At 42.3% G+C, this 25,098-nt stretch overlaps 1 protein-coding gene across 9 annotated transcripts in view; it reads left to right on the top strand.

The window, feature by feature from the left end:
• The window catches only part of dock4b (dedicator of cytokinesis 4b), a 103,397-nt gene extending 78,546 nt beyond the window's left edge, over positions 1-24,851 (top strand). For 3 of the 9 annotated variants that reach the window (XM_029461662.1, XM_029461664.1, XM_029461659.1), the window contains 18 exons: positions 570-663; positions 863-1,011; positions 2,287-2,373; positions 2,555-2,659; positions 2,974-3,115; positions 5,083-5,249; positions 7,176-7,262; positions 8,168-8,344; positions 11,282-11,365; positions 12,066-12,185; positions 12,577-12,698; positions 13,557-13,677; positions 14,630-14,711; positions 16,036-16,145; positions 17,647-17,719; positions 19,350-19,466; positions 20,220-20,281; positions 22,488-24,851. In XM_029461662.1, the coding sequence (XP_029317522.1) occupies positions 570-663; positions 863-1,011; positions 2,287-2,373; positions 2,555-2,659; positions 2,974-3,115; positions 5,083-5,249; positions 7,176-7,262; positions 8,168-8,344; positions 11,282-11,365; positions 12,066-12,185; positions 12,577-12,698; positions 13,557-13,677; positions 14,630-14,711; positions 16,036-16,145; positions 17,647-17,719; positions 19,350-19,466; positions 20,220-20,281; positions 22,488-22,943 (2,355 nt within the window). In that variant the 3' untranslated portion in view covers positions 22,944-24,851. Of the gene's footprint in view, positions 1-569; positions 664-862; positions 1,012-2,286; positions 2,374-2,554; positions 2,660-2,973; positions 3,116-5,082; positions 5,250-7,175; positions 7,263-8,167; positions 8,345-11,281; positions 11,366-12,065; positions 12,186-12,576; positions 12,699-13,556; positions 13,678-14,629; positions 14,712-16,035; positions 16,146-17,646; positions 17,720-17,910; positions 19,467-20,216; positions 20,282-22,487 lie in introns of those variants that run through there. The other 6 variants (XM_029461663.1, XM_029461660.1, XM_029461665.1 and 3 more) reach the window with 5 other exon arrangements.
• The last annotated feature ends 247 nt before the right edge of the window (positions 24,852-25,098 follow it).

The following is a 25,098-nucleotide window of genomic DNA, read 5'->3' as shown; positions in this document are numbered from 1 at the left end:
CGATCTTATATTACTCTTGGTAACAAAGAGAATCAGTGTACTATCCTTTAATATTTTTCATAAAGTTTAAGACTTTTTAATGAAGTTTTAAGTCTTTTCAGTAGGTCTTACCTTCTTAAAGTATTGGAACAATCCTAATGTGTGTTTAGGAGAACAGAATATGTTAGCATAGTGATTTCTTTTTGAATTTTTTTGCCCCTTTTTGTTGATAAAAAAAAAATCCTAATTCTATTGCTTTGTATTTTGTAGGATTCATTTATAGTCTCTTATTAATGGTGGTAAAATATAACTAAAATGTATTTATTTCATCTCTGCCGTTCTGCCTACTAGGTTTTCCTTATATAACTGCAGCAAAACTATAAGAGCAGCTGGGAGGGTAGTTAGATGGATCAGAAGTCACTGCTAATCAGGAGCTGAAATATATTGTTGCATCTCTACCATAGAACAATCTGTCAGTTTTAATATGCGTCCTCCTTTGCATATCCGACTCTCTCTATAATTTTCTTATTCCCCCTCCTCCTTCTTTCTTATGTGATTCTTTTGTCCTTCATCGTCACTGCTCCTGTCAGAACTTCTACAAAACTGAGCTGAACAAAGAGGAGATGTACATCCGCTACATTCACAAACTGTACGACCTGCACTTTAAAGCACAAAACTACACGGGTACGTCTAAAGGAATGACTCTTAACGTGCAGCATGTGCGAGCATGGGTGTCTCCTGACTGTGTGTGTGTGTGTGTGTGTGTGTGTGTGTGTGTGTGTGTGTGTGTGTGTGTGTGTGTGTGTGTGTGTGTGTGTGTGTGTGTGTGTGTGTGTGTGTGTGTGTGTGTGTGTGTGTGTGTGTGTGTGTGTGTGTGTCACAGAGGCGTCGTACACCCTGCTGCTGTACGATGAGTTACTGGAGTGGTCCGACAGGCCGCTCAGAGAGTTCCTCAACTACCCAATGCAGAGCGAGTGGCAGAGGAAGGAGTACCTGCACCTCACTATCGTGCAGAACTTCGACAGGGGGAAGGTGAGCTTAACAACAAACATTTTTCCCACACTCTACTCTGTTGACTGTTGAACAGAAACAAGAAAATACTTTTTATGGGTATATAAAGACAGTTGCATGCTGTTTCAAGCTAATATTAGGGATATTAGGGTTACAGACCCTCTGCACAATAAACAACGTACATAAAATGTAACTAATTCATGCTTGGCATAGGCAAAGCCATAGTAATAATGATTTGTTTTCAATAAATACATAAATACATTTGAACCTCCATAAGCTTTTGAAAAAAAAGAAAGCATGAGATGAGAGAACTGGAGTTCTCCGCTTGTTTAGTGGAGACGCGACATCATTCACATGGGATGAAATCCCTTCATAAGAGAGTGGAGCAGATTTGTAAGCTAAGTACATTCAATTTCTACCGTAGAGAGCTGTGAGAACGGCTCGAGGCATCGACACCTCCTCGGTTTTAATGAAATGAATCGCTGGCGGCTGTAATTAAAGCAGGATCCGTGTTGTCCCACAATAACCTACACCGTTCCTTTTAAGAGTTATTGTGGAGGAGATGATGACGGCGAGACTGACGGGTGAAGCGTGACTTGCATTTTTAGGCAGCTGCTCAAATGAGCAATGAGATTGGCAGCTTGAACGGAGCCCAGCTGATTCAGGATGCAGCAGCGTTCGAGAAATAGCTCACATGTACAGGAAGTAACATTATTTTATGTCTTCCTCCCGTTGCTACTGATTCTATCTCTTTCTCCTAACTACCTTTGCCACTGTTCTGCACTGTCAGGGAAAAGTGGCATTATGGAAACCCTCCAAAATTACACACACACACACACACACACACGCACGCACGCACACACACACACACACACACACACACACACACAAAAAAAAAACTCAGCCTCCCTGATGAAATAACATAGCTCCACAGAATCATTAAAACGGCTCCCCTCGTTACTCATAGTCCAATTTTGCTTCACATTCACGAGCTATGCCATCTGCCGGTGCCGCCGCACAGGGATCAGAAGGCAGCAGGAAAGGAAAGCTTTTCATTTAATTAGCAAGATGGCTGCGTGTACCTGCATGAAGAGGTTAGATGTGACTCTTGATATTGTTGACTCAGCAGTGCCATCCAGTGGGGGGATGCAACTCAGCAGCACCACTGCAGAGCGAGTTTCATTAACTCTATTCATATATACTATTGGAAATGAAGGAAGCTTCATATTTACTGTCTTTTAAAACAGGACACAGTCAGCACGGAGATGTATAAATGTGTGTTTTTTATGTCTTTAGTGTTGGGAGAATGGCATCATCCTGTGCAGAGAACTGGCTGACCAATACGAGTCTTACTACGACTACAGGAACCTGAGCAAGATGAGGGTGAGTTGTCCATAATAAACACGCTTTAGACACTTCCTGAAGAAGCATCGTTAGTTCTTACCACGTGATGATGGGGTCATTCAAGAAAACTAGGACAGAAACAATTACAATACTTTTGTCAATGCTAAACATCCCCACAGTTGGCTTATTTTTAAATACCGTCCTTTATTTCCATTGGCAGATGATGGAAGCTTCTCTCTATGACAAGATCATGGACCAGCAAAGACTAGAACCGGAATTCTTCAGAGTGGGTTTCTACGGAAAGAAGTTTCCTTTCTTCTTACGGGTAAGAGAAATCTCCATATTCCCTCTTTGTGGAGAGCAATTTGAATAATTCTTTTACCCTCTCCAAAGTAAAAAAAAAACAAAAACCTGCAGGAAGAATTAACTTTCCTTATATAAGACTCCTCCAGTGTGAGGTGACATTCAGCATCTCTTATTCAATGCCATTTAATGATGTAACAGGCCCTGTCCTTGGATGAGTTTGCAGTTGGAAGCTGCAGTTGCAACGTGCGACCACTAGATGTCAAGCTAACCCCACGCTGTCCTCTGCCTCTCTCCCCCCCCCCCCCCCCCCCCCCCACACCTCCTCCTCTGCAGAATAAGGAGTTTGTGTGCCGCGGCCATGACTACGAAAGGCTGGAGGCTTTCCAGCAGCGGATGCTCAACGAGTTCCCCCACGCCATCGCCATGCAGCACGTCAACCAGCCAGACCAGACCATATACCAGGCAGACGCACAGTGTATCCTTGCTATAGAAAGAGGCACACACACACACACTCACAAGCACGGACCATGCTGAGCAGATAAATGTGCGGGAATGCATAAAAAACACCAACCGCACAGGATATATACACATGTACACACATACGAAGAGGCTTACACACAGCATGCTTTTTCTTTACAACCACGCAGTTACCAGTGATGAGACTTTTGCTTGCCATCACACACCGTGCCTCCTTCCATCTCTCACAATCTCTTTCTTGTAATTATCAAAGGCACACACACACACACACACACACACACACACACACACACACACACACACACACATACTGTTCTGTGTATTACGTGCAGCATACAGAATCTCATACAAGAAAGCACTGTGCTCTTACAAACATATGCGTAAGCACAAAACCTAAGTGCAGAATGTTTTCTGGGAACAAACCACACTTCCGCCACTTAAACGCTTCCATTTGATATATCATTTAAATCTCCGTAAACGGCATCCTCTTGCTCGCTTTCATCTAGATAAGAGAAACTCTAAAATGATAAAAAATTAAGATACTACAGTCGTGTGGGTTGCCTTGGTTATTTCATTGCTCTCATACAGTAGCAATAAGCTTTACAAGCAGCAGCGACTGTTTCAAGGACTTTCTTTACTCTGGGTTTCGTCTGTCAGGCTGCATACCGACTGCCTTACCGTCTGATTTGTAGCAGTTGGTGGAACATAGAGATACAACTAAGATATTTGTATCTCCAGTTCCAGTTAATATTCTCCTTTTAAAAAGATGCTGGAAGTGAACATCAATCAAATATATGCTCTTTTTAATGAAGAGGCTGATCCAACATTATATATTACATTATATATAAGTAGGGTTATGATATTAATAATGCAATGATTTACATAACTCTTCTCATTTGTTGTTAAACCGCCAAGAAATTTGACATGCATGTCTTTAATACATACATACAATTTAATACAGAAACTCATGTCAACCATTTATTGCAACAATTCACATTTTAATTAGCGGTGTGGCTCTGCTCATGTGATGCCGTGGAACTAATCTGAGTGCAGCTCTGGAGTGTGGGGAACGTGTGCCTATTAAAATGACTTTGTGTTTGTATTTGACTTCATCTTGTGCCCCCCCACGTCTGAAACCAAACCTAGAGCGTGTTCAAATTCAGCCATACAATATGTGAGCCCTTTTTAATTATTCACACTAACGTATGGGACAACTGTTGGCCTATATAGAGGGAGAGGGAGGGAAAAGCATATTGACACAATTACACTAGAGAAGAACAAAAAGAAAGAAAGATGGAAGACGGAGACATGCGTTAAAGATGCTCCCTTTGTGTTATGCATGCATGTGATGTGTTTGCCTGTATGTGCTTCCCTTACTGAGAAGGATGGGGATCGTCTGAATGAATTAGCACCCCGCTGTGTTATTTGCACATAATGCTAATCAATAGAGTCTCTCAGATTGCTCAGCCATCTGTATGTCCTTGTTGCGAACACTCATGCATATGAATGTATGTACATGTAGCTGTCCAAACTAATTTCTCTCTGGTCAAGTCGCAGGGGTGAGCCTGAAAACACGGCATCACTCCTCTATCCTCCTCCACGGCTCACAATGAGTCTTGTGTGCTGCCTGTCATTTATTTCCCTCTCGTATAAGACAGAAAAAGAACCCCGCCCTGACTCTTTCCCATATCTATATAGATATACGTCGTATATCCTCGGCAGGATATTGTGTCCACCTGGTTTTAACTAAAAGTGTGTGTGACTCATGAAATTAAATATATTGCACACATACGGAACATGACCACTCTGTAAACCCGTGTGTGTGTGTGTGTGTGTGTGTGTGTGTGTGTGTGTGTGTGTGTGTGAGTGATTTTCCATGTTCTTTCACTGAAGGATTTTAGTTTTCATCTACAGTGCTTTCCCTTGTCACTCTCTTGTACTTTCCTTAACTTCCGGTGCTTCCAGATCTGCAGATCTATGCGGTAACCCCCATCCCAGAGAGTCAGGATGTGCTGCAGAGAGATGGAGTGCCCGACAACATCAAAAGCTTCTACAAGTTCAATCACATCTGGAGGTTCAGATATGACCGGCCCTTTCACAAGGGCACCAAAGACAAGGAGAATGAGTTCAAGGTAAGAAAAAAGAAATTCACGAGAAAGAAAGATGATGATGAAGATAGACGGCAGCTGACACATGAAGCGTAAAAAGTAGACACACACACACACACACACACACACACACACACACACACACACACACACACACACACACACGGTAAGGGGGCAATGCAACACAGACATTTCTCTGCATTTATGTATCTTCATCCCCTTTCCACTCCATGAATTTCTTCAATTTTGTGCAGATATGAAAACGAGCTTTTAGATAATAAACTCACAGCTGGTGGAGTAGCTGCAAAATGTCATGTGGTATGAAATAAAGAATACATTTTTTATTTTAAAATGATGCATTTATGGTCATTAGCATTTTTTCACTGGAGCGCGACGTGAGAAAGCGTATTTTTTTTCTTTCTCTCCCTTGTTCATCGATCATAGGCTTGTGTAGGTAATGATAGTTTGAACCTGCGCTCAGGTATTAGTCTGTGTGGAGCGCATGTTTTATTCATCATGACTCCAGTATCCGTAATTATGCTCGGGTACTAGTCAGAGCCGCGCAAATTAAGTCTTTACAGCCCGATTCAGTCTCGCGCATGCATACCCACGCAGCTGCACACACTTTAAACACCATAAAGACCCTGATACAGTTTTAGGCTCATACATATTTAATATCAACACACACACACACACACACACACACACACACACACACACACACACACACATTTCATCTCAGTTCCATCAAAGCTATTTGGCCAAATTTAATCACGATATCACATTTCCATCAGGGCTGGATATCTCTGGCCCTCAGGTGGGAATAATATGTATGATAAACTTTTGCATAGTGTGCAGCGGCCAGGATACGGTGTGATCAGTCATAATAAACTGTTTCCAAAATTCAACACAGAAGTTTCAGAAAAAAAAACCTTTTTGCAGAAAGGTCAAGACTTTTATTTTTTGACAGCTTTTCCTTTCAACTTCCTGCTCTTAAACTTGTAATACACTTTTTTTTTTTCAAGAGGCTTTCAGGTCAGTTTCTTGCCTTTAAAAAGCAGAAAATCAATAAAGGGCAGCCGGGTTGTGTAATGAGTCGGAAGACCCTTCTTCAACCTGAGGACACTGGATCGATGCGGCTTGTCAGCACTCATCTGCTCTGCTGGAGTGTACTTGAGCAAGACACTGGGTTCTAAACTAAGCCGAAAATAAGTTAGTTTAGTATCGAATATCAGCATGCTAACATGCTAAACTAACATGTGAAGTTGGCGAACATGTTAGCATGCTGATATTAGCACTGCTGTGCCTAAACACAGCCTCATAGAGACTCTTAGTTTCAGTTAGATTAAAAGTGAAAGCTAACTTTTGACCTTGAAAACAGTAGCTTCACCAACAACAAAAAAGAAAAACTAGTCCTAGACCTTGAACTATTTTTTTGACAAATTGATGGATGGGTTATGATATAAAATGTCATTAAATAGAATACACACATTACAATTACTCTGATTTAACTTCTCTCCCTCCTTCGTGTCTCCAGAAGTGTTTACAACAGAACGTTTCTGTACGCTCTCCACCATATTGTGACTCTATTATGTTAATAGCCTGCAGTGAATGCTGGAGTTTCTGTAGTTTACGTGCTGTCAGAATAACCTTGTGGGATGTTGGCAAATTGACAAGCATGCTGGCTGACAGGGTAAGTGGTGGGACATGAATGATGAGAACAGATATAAGACATGACGTCTGACCTACACCTTCAGGTGTGCGTTCGGCAGTAGGTGTGTACATACATGTTTTCCTCAAACTATGTATCGGTAATTAAAGTGTGCGATGTCTGTAAGATAGAGTGCATGTGCTCATCAGGTACAAGTAGCTATGGATTTTCTTTTTTTCAAAGTGTGTTTAGCAATCAGCTAATACTCACAAGTGTATTTGTTGTGTGTGTGAATGCAGAGCCTGTGGGTGGAGAGGACAACCCTGACTCTGGTCCAGAGTCTTCCAGGCATCTCCCGCTGGTTTGAAGTAGAGAAGAGAGAGCTGGTGAGTGTGACCCCCCCCCCCCTCGCATGAAATAACCATAAAGTCATAACGGCAGCCCACAGTCATCTCACACAAGGGGACACTGTTGTTATACTCTTTTATTTTGCAGCTTGCAATTTAGAGGACTGCCAGCCAATAGTCAAATATTGATTCAAGCCGTTTCTTTGAACAACAATAATGACCTAAGTCATGACTTTGGGGCTATTGGAGACATCAGATGTCGTGCTAAAAATGTAATTGCCTTGCTTTGATTGCCCACATCCATTTTTTTAAATAGATTTTTATATTGGGACATTTTTACCAATACTTATTCCGTGTTTTTAGACTGGGATCACTATCATATTTGACACGAGTCTATTGCTACACATGAATCCCCTCCAAAGCTTTCCTTCTGGGATCTTCTCCTTCAGATCTCTAAGGTGTGGGAGGATTTGCTGTTTTGTCCGGCATGTGCAAAACGTAACGCAGCGTCTCTGTTGGTCGAGGCACATGTTCTTTAGTGCATAGCTGCTGAGCGTGGTGTGAAATTATGGATTGTGAAAGCAGTGTTAGTCTATGATGTGTATGCAGTGCAATACCATATAAATTACAGAACTGGCAAACGCTATCTTTAACAAGAGGATTAGGCTTTGTGTGAGACTGGAAGAAAAAGAGAAAAGAATTAACCAAATTCAAGACCGACAAACATAACTCTAAATGAATGTTGCCCAATATCTATATTATCCACCAAATATTCTGAGACTTTTCAGTCAAAATCTAATGTGGAAGTGTGTTAATGTTATTGCTTTTGCCAGAAGTGTAGTCAGACAGTGTACCATTTCTTTTTATCTTTTAAAGAAAACTCCCTTTAGAGGCAAATGTCCCTTCAAATGTCTTTAATGTTTCTACAACCTGCCCCCTTGCAGGTGGAGGTCAGCCCGCTGGAGAACGCCATCGAGGTGATCGAGAATAAGAATTTACAATTGCGCACATTGATCACCCAGTGTCAAAGCCGGCAGATGCAGAACATCAACCCCCTCACCATGTGCCTCAACGGGGTCATCGATGCTGCCGTCAACGGGGGACTGGCCCGCTACCAAGAGGTATGTATGTATGGATGGATGGAGGATAAGGTTGGAGGGTTTTAAAGAACATGGCAGGAGTGAGTAGCAATGACATATGGATTGCCAGATGATGCATGAAGGTGGGAGACGCGTATGGACAGAGAGCATTTGGCGGAGGGCGGTGCGGGTGCACAGATGGATGGATGGACGCATGAATGGCTAGGTGAAGGTTTTGAATGATATAGATGGACGGAATGGATAGATGAGTGGAAAGCAGGAGGGGAAGTGGAAGTGGGAAAATAAGATGGATGGGGAATGAGTGGATGGAGGAGGGGTGGGGTGGGAGGGTTCATTCAAAGGATTGATGGAAGGATGGATGTGGGGAGAAAGAGGGGTCATGTCAGAATATTGCAGATAGAGGAGTGGGACGGAGTACAGAGAGATGGATGAGTAATAATGGCTGAATGAATTAGATGGGGGTGTTTATTCAGCTGCTGTGTTATACACTGAAGTGGTAACAGACAGACACACAGATTGGTAGAGAAAAACTGGAATACGGTCAATCCCACTGACAAACATTTGCATCTACAGCCTCTCCAAAAGCTTCTCGAACAGTAGACAAGTGCTGGATAACTCTACAGTGCAATTTCTTAACCAGGAGGAGCTCAATTGAAGAAAAAGCATAAAAAAATGGCTTTTACACTTAACAAACTGAGTGGACTCAGCGACTAGGCTTGTGTCGCATAGCAACCCCCATGTTCCACCGGGAGCGTGTGTGTGTAGGGATTTGTGTTTGAGTGTGTGTGTGTGTGTGTGTGTGTGTGTGTGTGTGTGTGTGTGTGGGCCTTTACTGTATACGTGTTTGTGAGTGTATATTGTGTTTGTGCAGAGGAGTGTGCCTCTGTGTTGAAGTAGCCTATTAAGGTTGTAAGGATACTTGATGGAGCCGCAAGGGTCGCAGAAGTGCTTTCCACCTTTGCCATTATTTTGTTAGAAAGATTGTAGCTTTGTGGAATTATTATATAGAGCAGCACCTTTACTACACTGTTTGACAGCATCATGCATATATTTCTCGGTGTATAATTGTGTAAGTAGCATTTCTGTGGGTAACAAATGACCACCAAATTCCTTTAAATATTTTTAATTAGTATTTTCATTTCACACACAATAGAAAGTGACGCGTATTCCAATTATTTTGTGTGAGGCAGATGTGGCTGTTTCTGCAGCAGACACACTGATAGCAACACTCTTTCTTCTTTTTTTTTGTTCTTTATTTGCACGTATAAAAGGTGTGATGAAAAAAACCCTCTGAGGGCTCGTAAAAGGAACCCACCTGACATTGAAATGAAAGAAAGCTGTATATACATACATACATATATATATATATATATATATATATATATATATATATATATTCCAATTTCGGTGACAAATATTTGCAGCGCTTTCATACACTTTCAAACTCCACAAAGTATCGCATGCCGGACCCAACGGAACGCTCCATAAGTCTATTAATTTCCCTTTAATGCCGATTGACAGCTGTGGAGATTTGCTGGGCTACAAATGAAGGAGAAATTGTCATTATTAATATTCAGATTTATTGCTTTAGTTTGAGTTGAAACCCTTGAGGGGGATGCTGTCTGATTTATTCCCCCCTAAGCATTCCATCTCTAATTGGACTTTTCTAATGATTAACGGAGCTACTCCATGGCGACGACTCGCTCCCTGCAGCCCGACGAAATATTTCCATCATTCGTGGAAGATTATTGATTCTTTTCGCTGCCTTTTCTGGAGGTACTTTCCTGCTGAAACGCAGCCATTCTCTCTCTCAGAATCTCTACCGTGGCACTGTTGCATATGTACTTTATAGTACAATCGCTTATAAAGAGAAAGTAATAACATTTATGCCATAAATTATTATCGTTGCATGGTTTAATAAGAGAGGATCGTGCTGTCATGTACAGTGCATACTAATATATTCTATCTTGATGAAGATTGCCATCTCAGGATGTTTGTCTAGAATTATAATATTCCTTGATTTATTGAGGATTCATCGTTCTCCAAGCCGCAGCCGCGTGCATTCAGTGACAGGGATCTACGTGTTTGAAGCAGCGTCGAGAATCTTTTTCTCTTTAACTGTCATCTGTCTCTTTGGAGATAAACAGCTGTGTCCTTGGGAGGAGGAATCGTGCTGATCTTTTTCGAGAACTCCCCCTTTACATTTAATTCCCTTATTTGTTTTGTCTGCATTTGCTTTTGTGGCAGATTTTGAAAGCAGATTGTGAGCTGGGCCTTTCATCGGCTCGCCGTCTCTGCTCTTTGTGTACTCTGATGCAGATTGAAAGGGATTTAGCATAATCTGTTGACACATCGCAAGTGTTGATGGCACTGTAAACAGCGAGGGACTGCCGTTTAATGCATGGATGCCACAAATACGGTTATCATCAGAGCAGACCGGGCCATTTCTCATCTTATCGGCTTCTCCTAGGAGTCGGCTTTTTGAAGAAAAGTCTGGAAAAGCAATTAGAGAGGGCAGTGTGTAACCCATAATCAAGAAGTGTGATGCCTCTGAAGAGACATGATCTGTAACAGGACGTAGTGACATAAAAAGCTTTTTAAATTTGCCAAAATTGGCCAGTAAATCAAAGTAAAATCAATCATTTGATCCTACCATTTGGCGAAATATTTTTCTTTCTGTATTTTTATTCTGGTCCCTGAACTTGATATAAATATAACATCACAAAAAGCCAGACAGGAGCATTACACCCCATTTGAGCTGGATGTGAGTTTACTGTTTGGTTATTTGCTCAGTTTGCTTGTGGATGTTTGTTTTTTTAAGGATTCCACATAAATGTGTGGACACTAATTCACTGTGTCAGCCCAGTGGGGATTCAGGTAACACTGCAGTGCAGAAAGCCTCCCGCTTCAGCTCCCGGTGTGTGCATAACAGATGTTCTGCATTTTGTCTCCACGCAGGCCTTCTTCGTGAAGGACTACATTATGAATCACCCCGAGGACGGCGAGAAGATCGGGCGACTGAGAGAGCTCATGTTTGAACAGGTCTGTGATAAAAGATGTATACATTTAAGACCTTAAACATGATGGAATAAGCCATCGTACATCTTACAGCATGTTCATCCTCTAACTTGGAAACAGAAAGTTTAACAGTACTTGAGTGTGACAGTTCATTCCTGACTTTGGAAACTATAATAATGTATCTAACGCTAACAGAGGTTTCATTGAGTTACATTATGACCATCATTAAGCTCTATTAAAGAAACGATTACGAGTTAAATTATAATGTTATCATGATGTGTTCAAATGTAATCTTGTAAAATGTAGTTTTTGGTAAGAACCTTAAATAAATAGTTGTTTGAAGGAGATGTTTTCACAGCAATAGAAAAGCTTATAATTCATAATCAATACTATTTAATGCCAAGATTCTTTTAAATCAAAGAAAGTAATATAATAATAATAATAAAAATACAATCAAGTATTCCCTTATCATTTGAATTCGGTGTTTTTAATGCAAATAATCAGTATAGAGGACAATAACAAGCTAAAAGGATAACATTTAGAACTGCACTGACTTCGAGGTGGTTGAAATTATTTTAAGTGACTTTGGTGAAAAGGGTTTTCTGGAGCCGTGGACTCTCTCCATAGTTTCATTTCTGTACTGCAACTTATTAGTCCAGCTGTAGTCCCTCCATCAGGTGATGCTTGTAATACCCAGATATGTTAACCGGCTTTTGTTTTGCAGGCACACATTCTGGAGTACGGCCTCGCTGTGCACGAGAAGTTTGTTCCCCAGGACATGAGACCTCTCCACAAGAAGCTCGTGGACCAGTTTCATCTGATGAAATCCAGTCTTGGCATACAGGTAGGAAGAGACACACACCACACATGGTGACACTTCAGTGCATCTTTAAGAATGTATTAAGAAGGCATTTGTAAAGTTAAACAGAAGGTATTTTAGTTAATGATGCTCAATTATGTATTTGGAAGATTAAAAGAATCCCACTTGTGTTAAAGATTTTCCTCGAATGATTAAATCTTTTATTGAAATGCACGCTGTATGTGACAGGAAAGGCCCACCGCTGTGTTTAGACTTCCGAGTGAATGACCCCTTTAGTCCTCCAAAGAGAAAGCTACCGCTCATTAAATACCCTTCCTTTATCTGCACTGGTGTGTATTTTATGTACATACCTCACGCTGGCATGAAGAAGCATTTAATCATATGCACTTCCCCCTTCTGCAATTCAAAACTCCAGGAGTTTCCGGCTTATGTGCGTGCAAGCCCAGTGCACTTCACCAACGGGAGCCCACGAACATGCAGGAACTCTGTGCCCAACATCATCAGCCCAGACGGCGGCAGAGGGGTTGCCAGGCGGAGGTGACAATCTCTTTTGTCTCATTTTGTTGTCTTTTTTGTATTCTATTGATGTTCTTTCTTTTGTTCTAAAAATTAAAAAGCTCCTTTGCTTCAGTATCACACGTCTCCCTTTGCTTTCTCTTGATGCGCTGCCCTTCTGTCTGATCTTGCATTTTTTCACTTTTTTGTGTCCCCACCTCACCTCGAACACCACGGTGTGTGCCTCTGCTTTCTTCTTCCTTCCATTCTTTACCGGTGTGGCTCCACCTGGGAATACAATAAGTGGGGGGCGGCTGGCCGGCACCCACAGAGATCTTTCTGTGTGGCCGCTGCCGAGCCAGCAGGCTCACTGTGCATACGCGCGTGTCTGTGTGCGTGTTTTTGATGTGTTCAGTGACCCTGCCACTCTGTCTACCTGCGACATTCTGCCTCCACAGTCTGATCCGGGGGGGGGGCTCACAGCAACAGCAACACAGCCACACGTACAGACACACACCTCAGTCTCCCAGTGACATTTCACGTTTTACTTTTCTGATTTGAGTTTGGATTTCTTTTTGTTCCATTTGTTACTATTTTAAGAAAAATCATTTTTGGTGGCTCCACTCCATTGTGTTTCCTCTACACTCTACACTTTTGCCTTTTGGCAGACAAATGCTTGATGAAACGCTGTGATTGCTGCATCGATTATCTTCTTATAATCTGACATTTTCTGTCACCCCTTTTTTGTCTTTTCCCCTCCCTGCTTGCCTTTTTGTCGCCTTTTTCATGCTAAATGTTTTTGGTGAGTGAAACCCCTGAAAGCTAAGGAAACATAATACTGAAATCTCCCTTCACTGAAATCCACCGTAACATCTGTCTCTGTCTTTCGCTCACCCTCAGCTTTCCCAGCTACCCTGCGGTGAACCGCTACTCTTCGTCCTCTCTGTCGTCTCAGGCCTCCAATGAAGTCAGTAACATCACAGGGCAGTCGGAGAGTTCGGATGAAGTCTTCAACATGCAGGTAATCTCTCTCTTGCGACCTCTTATGCCTTCCTACACGTCCACGCAAAGGGTTTTAAAGATAAAACATTTGCCCTCCTGCTCCCGACAGATTTCACAAGCAATATTTTGTAATCCTCCGCACTCCTCTGAGCCTTTCTCTCTATTGTCTCGGTCTCTTTTTTTCCAGCCAAGCAAATTGTCGTGATTATATCAAATAAGGACACACTGCTTTGTGTGGTCAGTCGCTGCAGCTTGCTGGAGTTGAGCAGTAATCTAAACTAGATTTGGCCAATTCAGAAAGCTGTCGACAACTCCTGGCACGCTTTGTACACCTGGCAGGCTCCGAGTAACAGGAGGCAGAGACACAAGAGGAAGAAAAGGCTGCTGTCAGGGATCTGACTGAACGTATTACAATATTATGTTTCGAACATCATGGCTTTTATTCTATAGATCAAGTGCACTTCACTGAACGACAATCCTACAGACTTTATCATTTATCACAAAGTGCATTAAGCCTTTACTGTAACCCTCTTGGAGACGTATCTTTTTACGGTTTCAGTTGCAGACTCTGCAATGGATTGTACATATATGTGATTTGTATATGTGTACATATATATATATATATATATATATATATATATATATATATATATGTGTGTTTTACTCTAAATGGGACCATAATTTACCAAATGAACATCATTGAAGAATTGTTGTATTGAAGAATTCTTGAAACTATAGATTGTGACAATAAAGTCATTAGAAAAACATATCCTCATAGACTTCTATCCAATCTGACTGCAACCAGCTTGCTCTCATGTCTGTACAGTAAATATGAAGCCATCACCAACATCAGTTCATGTCGCCAGGCGACCTGAAGATGAACGTTACTATTATTTGTCTGCCCCACAGAAAAATGTTTCATAATGTTCAGGTTCATGTTAATGATGATGTTGTTGTTGTCCGCCCTACAGCCCAGTCCGTCTACCTCAAGCCTCAGCTCCAACCATTCTGCCTCGCCGAATGTCACCAGTTCAGCCCCCTCCAGTGCCAGAGGTGAGACTGGCACTCTACAGAAAGCACTCATTTCACAATGTGATACACTGTAGGCTGTTAGCTGGTATTCCACTCCAGAGCGACTCACACAGAGGTTCAGCTGGACACACTGAACGTGGGGACTGAACCTTTTGACCTTGCAGTGACACGATGTTCTCTCAAACCACCGCGACGTCCTGTCTGATGAGGTCGGCGAGGTTAGACGACAGCTAGGGGAACACAAGCGGCAGAGGGAGATGGGGTAAAAGTAGAGAACAATGAGGAGAGAGGGTTGAATGGAAAGTTACAGACTGACAAGTAGAGCAAATACAAAATGAACTGAAAGGAAAAAAATTAGATGTGGCTGAGACGTGGAGACAAATGCTGTCGAAAGAAACATGGAGCCAGTGAAAATGCAAGAGAGAGTAAGAGATGATTACAGCTCTGTGGAGTATCCCTCCTGGACCTCAATATAATACATATATACAATTTCCAGTCCAGACCAGGCCATCCAAGCCTCCTTTACAGTGTGGAGTGTGAATATCTAATGCCTTCTCTGTCTGCCCTCTTATCTTGCTGTGTTCACATGTGCGAACACGTTTCTGCCTGATCCACATCATAAAGAGTAAGGCGATATGAAGATGTTTATGGAAGCTTACACACTCCCCTTTGGCAAGCTGGTTTCACCCTTATAAAAGTGGCCTCTGTCTACCCATAAAGCCTGCGGAGAATTATTGCTAGTGTGGTCTTATCTGAATGAGAGCCAGTGATGGGTATCTCATACTCGTATGATAGCCTTCTAAGTGCTATCACATTCCCTAATGGATCAAGATCTATACAGTGGCTAACACCAGATGAGGGGAAGTGCTGTGAAAATGGTGGTGGGGGGGGGAGGGGGGGTGTATTCTGCGAGTGTGTGTCGGTGGGCTTTCGTGTTTATCTCGGTGAATGTGTTAACATATGTTTCTGTGTCAAGGTTTAGCATGTGTCTCTGTCTGTTGTAATTGTCCAGTCAAACTGAGGAGGAGAGAGAGTGCGCTTGGAGGGAGGGAGGGTGGGAGGGTGTGTGCGTGTGCGTGTGCGTGTGCGTGTGCGTGTGCGTGTGCGTGTGCGTGTGCGTGTGTGGAGGGCAGGCAGGCCATTTATCATGTCGTAGAGCTAGTGAGGCTGAAAGAATGGTAGAGAGTCTTGGAGGGAGAAAGAGAGATGGGCCTTTCCTGATTGCCAGCTTTTGTGGGTAATAGTCTAACACCTTGCTGGCCACCTTATGTGTTACACATGCGTGTGTGTGTGTGTGTCCGTGTGTGTGTGTTACCACTCTAACTTATCATAACGTCCATTCCAGGTTCTCCGCAGATGGCAGAGAAACACAAGCATTCCAGAGAAAATGCCTGCCTATCTCCACGAGAGCGACCGGTCAGCGCCATTTTCCCCAACCCCCTGGACCCTGCACAGGTTAACACACACACACACGCACACTAAGGTGTGGGCGGTATAACCAGAAGTAAATACAAGCTGTGTTCCACGTGTGGCCTTTAGTATATTAACATACCCAAAGAATCAAACTACAGAGTAACGGAGTGGGAGGAGATATTTCCGGCACCTCTGCTTGTTGCTGCTGCTCGTCTTTTCTCTCCAGAGACGATGTGAGGTGACTCACAGGTGAGACACTTCCACGCTCCGCTGTCTATAAAAGCGTAAAGGGAGAAGTTAACCGTGACTCCCAAGGTGCATCTTTGGCACGAAGCATCCAGTCACCGAGCTTTAATGTCTGTGGGCAGATGCTGAAGATTACAGTGTTGAGAAAACTGATAATACATTTATACACAACAATACATAATACACTATGTTTCTTCCTCCACAACAAAGTGTTTTGAATTCACTACAGCTCTTCTTCTCCATAGCAACAGCGGCCGAGGCTCGTGGGTTTTGTAGCATGGAGAGCCTTCTCTGTTTTTATATAAAGTAACATTGAGAATACAAAATGGGGAAAACACTCTTTATACTGAAAGCAGATGGACATATCCACCATTTTCTTTTCTAAGTATAGTAATGGAAGAGGAACACATTTTTTTTTCTCTGGCTCTTACAGATGGTTGAGTGTTTTGTAGTCGTGCTCACTCGGCCTCACCTGTTTTCCAAACGTGTGATTTGGAATAAGACAAAATCCATAAATGTTTTGTCACTTTGCTCCTGAAGACATGTAGACATGTTTGCCAAACACTGCAGCCAAACATTATGTGCACGGTGGGGCAGAAAGCAAGGTCTTCTTTGTATTACACAGCATATCTCACTTCTGCCTACACGTGCGATGAGGCCTTTTGTAGCTGAGAACTGCATTTTTCAAAAGCAGCAGTCCAGCTTCGCCTCTTTATCAGATAAAAAGAAAACATTCCAGTCCAGCAAGAACAAGAGTCAACAAGAAGAACATAATATTGTCTTATTCTTCAACCACACAACAGAAGGCCTGTCATCTCTCATGATCGGCGCTCCCATGATCGAAAGAATCGTTTCAAGTCTGGAGATGAATGGATGTCGGGACGGCCGGCGATTATTTGGTTCTTCAGAGCGGCAGAGGGCCAGCTGCTAATGGAACATTGATTATTATAAACATTGATCTCTTGTATCATTGACTTTAACTAAAGCTACAGGGTAAAAAAAACAAAAACATTTATGAGGATGGAGGGGGAGCGCTCACCTGCTTCTTCAAATATCACACCACTGCTAGACTTAAAGGTCATTACGCATTTAACACTGTTTCCCCCTGACTGCTGTCGTCCGTCAATTCTATTGAATTTTTGAGGGAAAGATTTCACACCTTTTTTTGGTATTTATTTTAACCGTCCAACATTCAATTATTCTTCTCTGGGTTAAAGCTGGCATTTACCGACGTTATCTGAAATGCTTTACGCTGTATGTATTTGACTGTGATTTGCACTATTTCTTCTGTGTGCAGAGAGCTGCTCCTCATCAGATAGGCGACACCACATTACCAAGGAGTGACCCAAACCTCTCAGCACCAGACAAAGGTAAAACTCTACATTTAGCTTTTACATTCTTCCCTTCCATACACACTAAACCGTCAAAATGCACCTCACCTCACAGGAAATCCCCTCCAGCAGAATAATGTGCGGTCAAAGTGCAGTGTGCAGTTTTTTAAATAATGTATTTATTGCAGTAATGCAGGAATGCTGCAGCAGTAATCTTCTCTATTACTCAGCGTCGGCGTCCAGGGTGGCAGACATGCAGTGTGTGTGACAGTTTGACCGCAGAGTGACCCGAGGCATTTGTCTTCACACAGCTGCTTCAGGGAGCTCCTCAGGATACACACATATATATATATATATTAAAAAAACACATATACTCACACACACACACACACACAAGATGGGCTACATTTTCCTCACCAGACACACTGTGTAGAATGCAGCTTTTCATCTTTCCCTTATCGTAAAAAAGTAATAAATGGCAGCTGGTATTCCCCCAGCACTGATGGACATGTGTGACATTTATATGTATGACTTCATATCTATAATGCAAGCCACCTTGTTGTCATTTCGCTCAGCATAGTCGAGGTAGAGATGCGTATTTCTTGCATTTCCTGGAGAAAATATGCCTGTGAATTGAGAAAGCTGAACAGTCGGATTGCTTTTCTCTGAACATCGGCAAAGGTGCACACGTGGAATGTGTTTCCCAGCATCCGCGCTGCTCACAAAACACTTATAAAGAGTGAAGAGTGTGGATGTGATCGCTTCCTTGTGACTCGCACACAAGCGCACACCTTTCCGCGCGATGCGAGCGATGAACTGCCACCATATGGAGACACGACACCTTCACGCATACGACAATGACGCACTCTGCTAGAATTTACACGAAACCCGTGATTGTATAAAGTGTTGTTTGTCACATCTTCTGCCGAAATCCATAAATTATAATTCCAGATTCCAAATATAGTGTTATTAAATATGACGCTGCGTGGACTCTAGTTTGCAGTGAAATGAAAATAAAGAGGCTACTTTAGAGCTTTAAGTTTCAATGAATGTGACCTATAATAACCTAAAGTCCTTTTTGAATATTGTCAGCGAATAAAAATGTAACATTACTGTGAAAGACGAATAAATGAACTCATTACTGTTTTAATGCAAAGTCAGTGACCTTAAGCAGCATCTTGCATCTCGATGTCAGGTCTCTGCCAGTAGAATTAGCTAATGTTATTGTCTGGAAGAAATAAAGAGACATATATTGTCTACAGTCTCTCTATGAAGTAAGGGGAAAAAGCAACAACAAAACACTTTAAAAGATTGAGACCCTTCTCAGAATTCCAGGCAGACATAATAATAAAGAATACACACTTTTGTCAGAAGACAAATCAATCAAATGTCAAAATCTACACTAAACGCTGCCCTGGTGACCAAAGCTCAAATCAGAAGTTTTTAGGACCTTTAACGTTATGCACTTCCTCCTACACTCGGGCAGCATGTGCACTTTTAGCGTGAAGTTACTGCGCTTTCCCTCCGCAGGCCACAATGCATCACAAACTGACCATCCTTAATGTGTTTCCAGTTTTCATAACATCCATCTGAAATGTGTTTTCTCCATGTTGTCTTGTGTAATCCCATAACCTGTTGAGTGACTTGTGATGTTTCTGTGTACTGTAAGTGAGACCCACACCCAGTAGCTGGAGCCTAGACAGTGTCAAAGTGGGCGCTCCATCATTCTCTGACTCTTTGGGCAAATTGCTTTGCCCTCCTGTACCTCCTAGGCCACCATACTCAGGTAAAGTGGCTGATCGTGGTAAATTCTCCGATGAAAAATTATACTAATTTTCCACTCCGACTTTTGACACCTGGTTCCTCCTCCTCCTCCTCCTACTATGACATTCTCCTATCTGAGGACACTGTTTCCTGGCTTGCTGCTCCTAATATCATACACACACACAATGCTTTTCTTTACTAACCGGCTTGAAATGCTGATATTTGCTGGCAGCTGTGAACAAGTCTGAAAGTCTGTGGACTTTGAGAGGGCTGAAGTCGATCCCAAATGAAATTCCAGTCAATTCCCAGATTTCTTTTTTGATTTTTTTTCTTCTGTCCCCCAGAGAAATGCATGTCATTGCATTTCAACAGTGTTTGTCCCCACCGTCAACTCAAACTGTATTTTAGTTGTTTACTTATTTACAGATGCAACAGACTTGACTTCTTCCCCCGTGCTTTTTGATATATTGTACTGCCCAGCAGCGTAATAAGCAGATGGAGTGTTTTTCCCCCACTATTTCTTCCTTCATTGCGTAGTGCAGCAACAGCTGTTGGATGTAGAAACAGCTGAAGGCGGTCTGAAGGACCTGCAGAACATCAGCGCTGATTTGATTCATTGATGCTTTAAGGCAGCCACTGGCCCTCTCAGCTCCATGTGTGGATGTTTGCATGACTCGCGCTGTGTCATCATGGTGAATGTAAGTAAACTGTCCTCTAATTTGAATTTGCCCTCTTTGCTTTTCTTTTCTTTTCTCTCTCTCTCATCTGTCAGCAGGCTCCTCAGCTAAAAACATGAGGTCACAGTCTCCTGTCTCCGCGTCTAGATCGCCGCAAAAGGTTGGTTCTGTTTCTGTCACTCACTTCCTCCGTGTGTTTGGTTTGAGGTTTGGGCTTTTTTTTTTTTTTTTTGCAGTTTCTTTCCCTGAGACAGCCTGACATTGCTTAGTGACAGCCTCAGGGGTCTTTATCCTTCACTGCTAACGTCTTACCGGCCAGCTCCGGGGTCTTTTTCCTGCTCCGTGTCAACACGAGGCCTGGGAGCTTTGCATTACTGTTCAGTCAAGCTGCTAACTGCGCCAGTGCTGCTGATTTTGTAGTTTGTTTATGACATGCCTGTCCCAAAGAGGACCCAAAACAGGACTGGCTGGAGGGCGCTCATCGTATTAGCTAAATGTACACCTGGTAAGCGCCAACTGTCATCCACTGGGTTTAATTCAAGCTCTGAGAGGAGGTCATCTGACCTGCTTGCCAAAAATATGATGCCAAACCAGATGGATTCATTCAACTTCACTACATTTACTAAGATTGTAATGTTCTTTTCCTTTACTATTAATTCTACGAAACGTGCATGTTTTGAAACCAGTTTGTAACACCTCTGACCTCAAGTGTTTTTATGTTTACCTACCGTTAAACTGATTACTCTTGCTTTGTCTCCAAGCTCTGATTTGTCGTTAATGAGCTCTTTTAGTAGTTTGTAACAGTCTGCATAAGCAGGAGAGGTGCGGCAAAGGTTAACTAAGCGCTGAGTGATCTTTTAATGAGGGGTAAAAAGTTGTTTTGTCTCCTGCTAACTGTTATCTTGTTTGTGGGCTTGTCACAAGCAACAGTGCTAAGCTCCTCAGCTTTGTTGCGGGTGCAATGTCTTCTTACATGTGACAACTACCGAGAATGCGGTTGTTTGTGCGTGCGTGTGTGTGTGAGGTGGGGAGAAAAAAAAGAAGAGAGAATGACTCTGGAAACCAACGTGAGTGGCAGCCTGGCACTCAGCATGCCCTGTCAATCGTGTGTGTGTGTGTGTGTGTGTGTGTGTGTGTGTGTGTGTGTGTGTGTGTGTGTGTGTGTGTGTGTGTGTGTGTGTGTGTGTGTGTGTGTGTGTGTGTGTGGTTATTGAAGAGGCCTGGAGCGAAAGTACCGAGCTGCCCATCACAGCACAGCCAGAGACGGGTCCTCCGTGGACTTCCAGCAGGCCACATGTTCTGGCACACACACAGTCAGTGCAGCCAGAGGCCCATTACCTCACCACAAACTCCAGGACAGTAGTGAACCTGCAGACAACACATGGTGCCAGTCTGACAGGGCTGCACTTACTCATCTGCAGATGTAGAAATTATATTTAGCGGTTGTCTCTCTCTGGAGAACTGGGTCAGGAGTTTTAAACTGCTTGTCAGCACTAAGTTAAATACATAGATTTCCATCATGCTCGGGCCAGATGTGAAAAGGTTTGTCCAGTCGCGCATGTCAAATGGATACATCTCTTAATGCGTGTCCCCTGTAGCATGAACAATACAATCCTACTGATCAATTGTATACTCCACTAGGTCCAATTAAGTTTTAGAAGATATAATGGCAGCATGGTGTAATTGCTTAGAAAAACATTTTGATGAGCGATCGGGTTTCTGAGGGGTATAAGTGCGGCATATTGTGTTTTTTCGTCTGGGTGCACAGGGCCGGCTGATGGAGTGTAAAAACTTGGCCCTCTCAATCTGTTCACTGACTCTCCCTTTTGTTAAAGTATTTATCGTTGCTGTAGGGCTGTGTCAGCACACATGTTGGAGACAGCAGAATGGGGGTTGCATACAATATGGCTGCATGCTTTCCATGATTCTACAATAACACCATATTATGTGTTGCACTTTTTTTCAGACTAGTTTTTGCCTCTGTCTTGTGAAATGTTGGATATTTTCACTAGACTAAAATTCTTCAAATGAAACAATCTGTAAAGGAAAAAACTAAACAATTGATCAAAAAGTAAAAGGAGAGTAATCAATAATTGTTACTTGCAGCCCTAGTTTGCTGTAAGATAAAGAAAATCAATACATTAGAGAAGCTGAAAACATGTAATGTTTGGCATTTATGGTTAGAAAGAAAAAAGCTATTAAAATGGTTACCAATCAGTTTTTTTGTTGTTCTGCTAATCCATTTATCTACTAATATCTTCAGCTGCTTCATTTCAAAGGGTAATAAGCCAAAAAGGTTTTGAACCACCACAATGGAAACCACATAATGATGCATGATTTCCTTTCCGTTCTTTCTCTCCCTCTAGACCACAGTGCCACCTTTCACCCCTTCGCCCACCGAGTGCCAGTCCACCAGCCTGGTCTCCAGCTCCCCCGTCCTCTCTGGCAGCTACAGCAGTGGCATCTCTTCCCTCAGTCGCTGCAGCGTGTCGGAAGCTTCGGGCACCGAGCTGCCTGCGGGCGACCACCCACCCCACCCGCTGCCTCCACCCGGCACCTTGCCAAACTCTGTCTCCAGCAGCTCAGACGAGCCGATCCGCAGAGAGAATAAGACACCTCCCCCCTACAGCGTGTACGAGAGGAACAACCCCCGCAGGCCTGTGCCGCTGCCCCACAGTCTCTCCATCCCCCCACAAGTGGACCCCCCAGCCCTGCCACCCAAGCCTCACCAGCTCCGCACAGGCAGCATGAAGCTGGAGGGAACCTCCGACCCGCGAGTGCCCAGACCAAGGCCTCTGCCCAGGAAGGTGTCCCAGCTATAGGTGCTGGTTCGGGTCCAGGTCTGGAAAAGAAACACACTGGCGTATTTTGCACTTTTCTACTGGGCACTCACTTGTTTTTTTTGTGATCTTCAGTTTGGCATTCCTGACTTACACTCCAATAAAAGACACAGGCTTACAGATTAACAGGCAGTCGAAGAAAACAACTGAAGAAACTGTCGAATAATGAAAGTTTCTTTTTGTATCTACTAGAGGGCATTGCATTGACTTTGACTTGGTCATTCCGCACTTTTAGCTCTAGTATGCATATTAGGTCACCGCGGTCAGTCCCAAAATATGTTTACCAGAACAATCTAGAAAAACACAGTTTTGATAGAAGTAATAATCTCAAATATATGTATATTGGTATACATGAGAATTGTTTTTGCCTTAAGTATTGGAAACAGAGTCTTTTATCCGTGAGTCTTGCACGTTTTTGTTTTATTTTTTAAATGACTCCGTACATTTGTATACTGTATGGCTTAAAAGGTGCTAGAGACATCGAGTATGCATTTCAGTGAAGTAGAAACGGGTGTGTTCCCATAGTCATATCCACACAAGCAATGGTACAAACAATTAAGATTCAATGAAAAAACCTGCCATCTTTTAGAATTCGGGCAAAATTGACGTTTATATGAAGTTATTTAAAAGGTTTGGTGACAGGAACTTTGAGGTTTATTTAACTCCACATGGTTCTATGTCAATCTGAAAACAAAAGGTTTTCAGTGGGAAGTTGTCACCTTAACAGAACAACTCTAATGACCTTTTCTCTTTGGAATTTTAAAATCTGTTTTTTTTTTTTTATTGCCCCCCCATTATGAATTAAATCATGAGCCTGGACCAAACACGCTGGAAAACGCTGATGCAACTGCATGCTTAGAAGCTGGACTTTGTCTTTTGACCATTGCCATTTATGTGAACACACCCTATCCCTCCTGCATGATGTACATGACAACAGATCTTTAGGGGTGGGGGGTGGGGGGGTTAACAAGTATTGTGCCAAAGGAAAATGTACAATGTGCTGTAAAGAACCGTGGCCTGGTATCAACAAGCTTGGAAATGCTCAACTGGAAATTTTAAGAAAGAATTTTAATGTGATTTTACTCAAAAAATCCAAATTGAACTGTAATGTACTTATCAGATGTAACTCAAGACAAGCACAAACAAGACTTTATCATCTGTAGTATGACCAGTACTGTTATCATGAACTCTCTATTTGACAAAGCAGTAATTGAAACAGAGTTTTCACTGTCAGCAGTCACCTTAAAACACACACGGACTGACACTCTATTGAAGAAATATTTACAAACTAATCATTGTCAAATATTTGTACAGTTGAGATTTACTTTGTGTTTGATTAAAAAGATGGACGTGAGTTGACTGTACTATGAGTAGTTGTTCAGTTCAACCACATTGCATTGCTGCAGTGAAGTAATTGTTATGTGGCGAGCACCTTTCACATCGTTTTGTAAAATAGAGGACACTTTGGCATCAACTATTCATCAATCTTAAATTCTGTGCACCATTTTCTTTTGGGGTGGGCGGGTCAGGGTTAGCTTTAGTATTGTTTGTATGTTTCATTTTTGTATGGTTAATTTACTTTTTGATTTGTTGTGAATTTTTTGAGATTAAATATTCACATTAATCAGTACTTGAGAACCTGTAAATTATATGATGAGATTAATGTAAGTATGCCAAATATAAAATTTGTGTATTACAATTAATGTAAATATTGTGTTTTTAACAAAATGTAGCTATAACAATTTACAGCTTTGAATGTAATGTTGAAGCAGCAAATTATTATTATAAATGTTCAAACTTTTATGGTTTTGTGAGTGTAGAAAAACTAAGGTCATGCATAATGACACCTAACACATTTACAAGTTCAATAAACTGCCCTATGTAATACAACTGGACTGATTTCTGTTATGAGACCTTGGAGATTGTGATTTAGAATGTGTCCTCTTTTATGGGGTATTGAGGTTTCACATACGCACAACACTATTCCAGTGCTTCGGAGATCAGAAGAGATGAGACATAATGCACCCCCAGGAATTAACTTAACTGGCTCACGTCATACTCTGGAAGGAAGTAGGATGTGATTTAGTGAAGAACTAGCAACTGTTGGCAGGAACCATATGGAATGTATATCAACCAT

The sequence above is a fragment of the Cottoperca gobio genome, chromosome 23 (genome assembly GCF_900634415.1).
Source record: "Cottoperca gobio chromosome 23, fCotGob3.1, whole genome shotgun sequence".
In the NCBI taxonomy this organism is placed as follows: Eukaryota; Metazoa; Chordata; class Actinopteri; order Perciformes; family Bovichtidae; genus Cottoperca; species Cottoperca gobio.
This window is presented reverse-complemented; position numbering and strand designations above follow the sequence as displayed.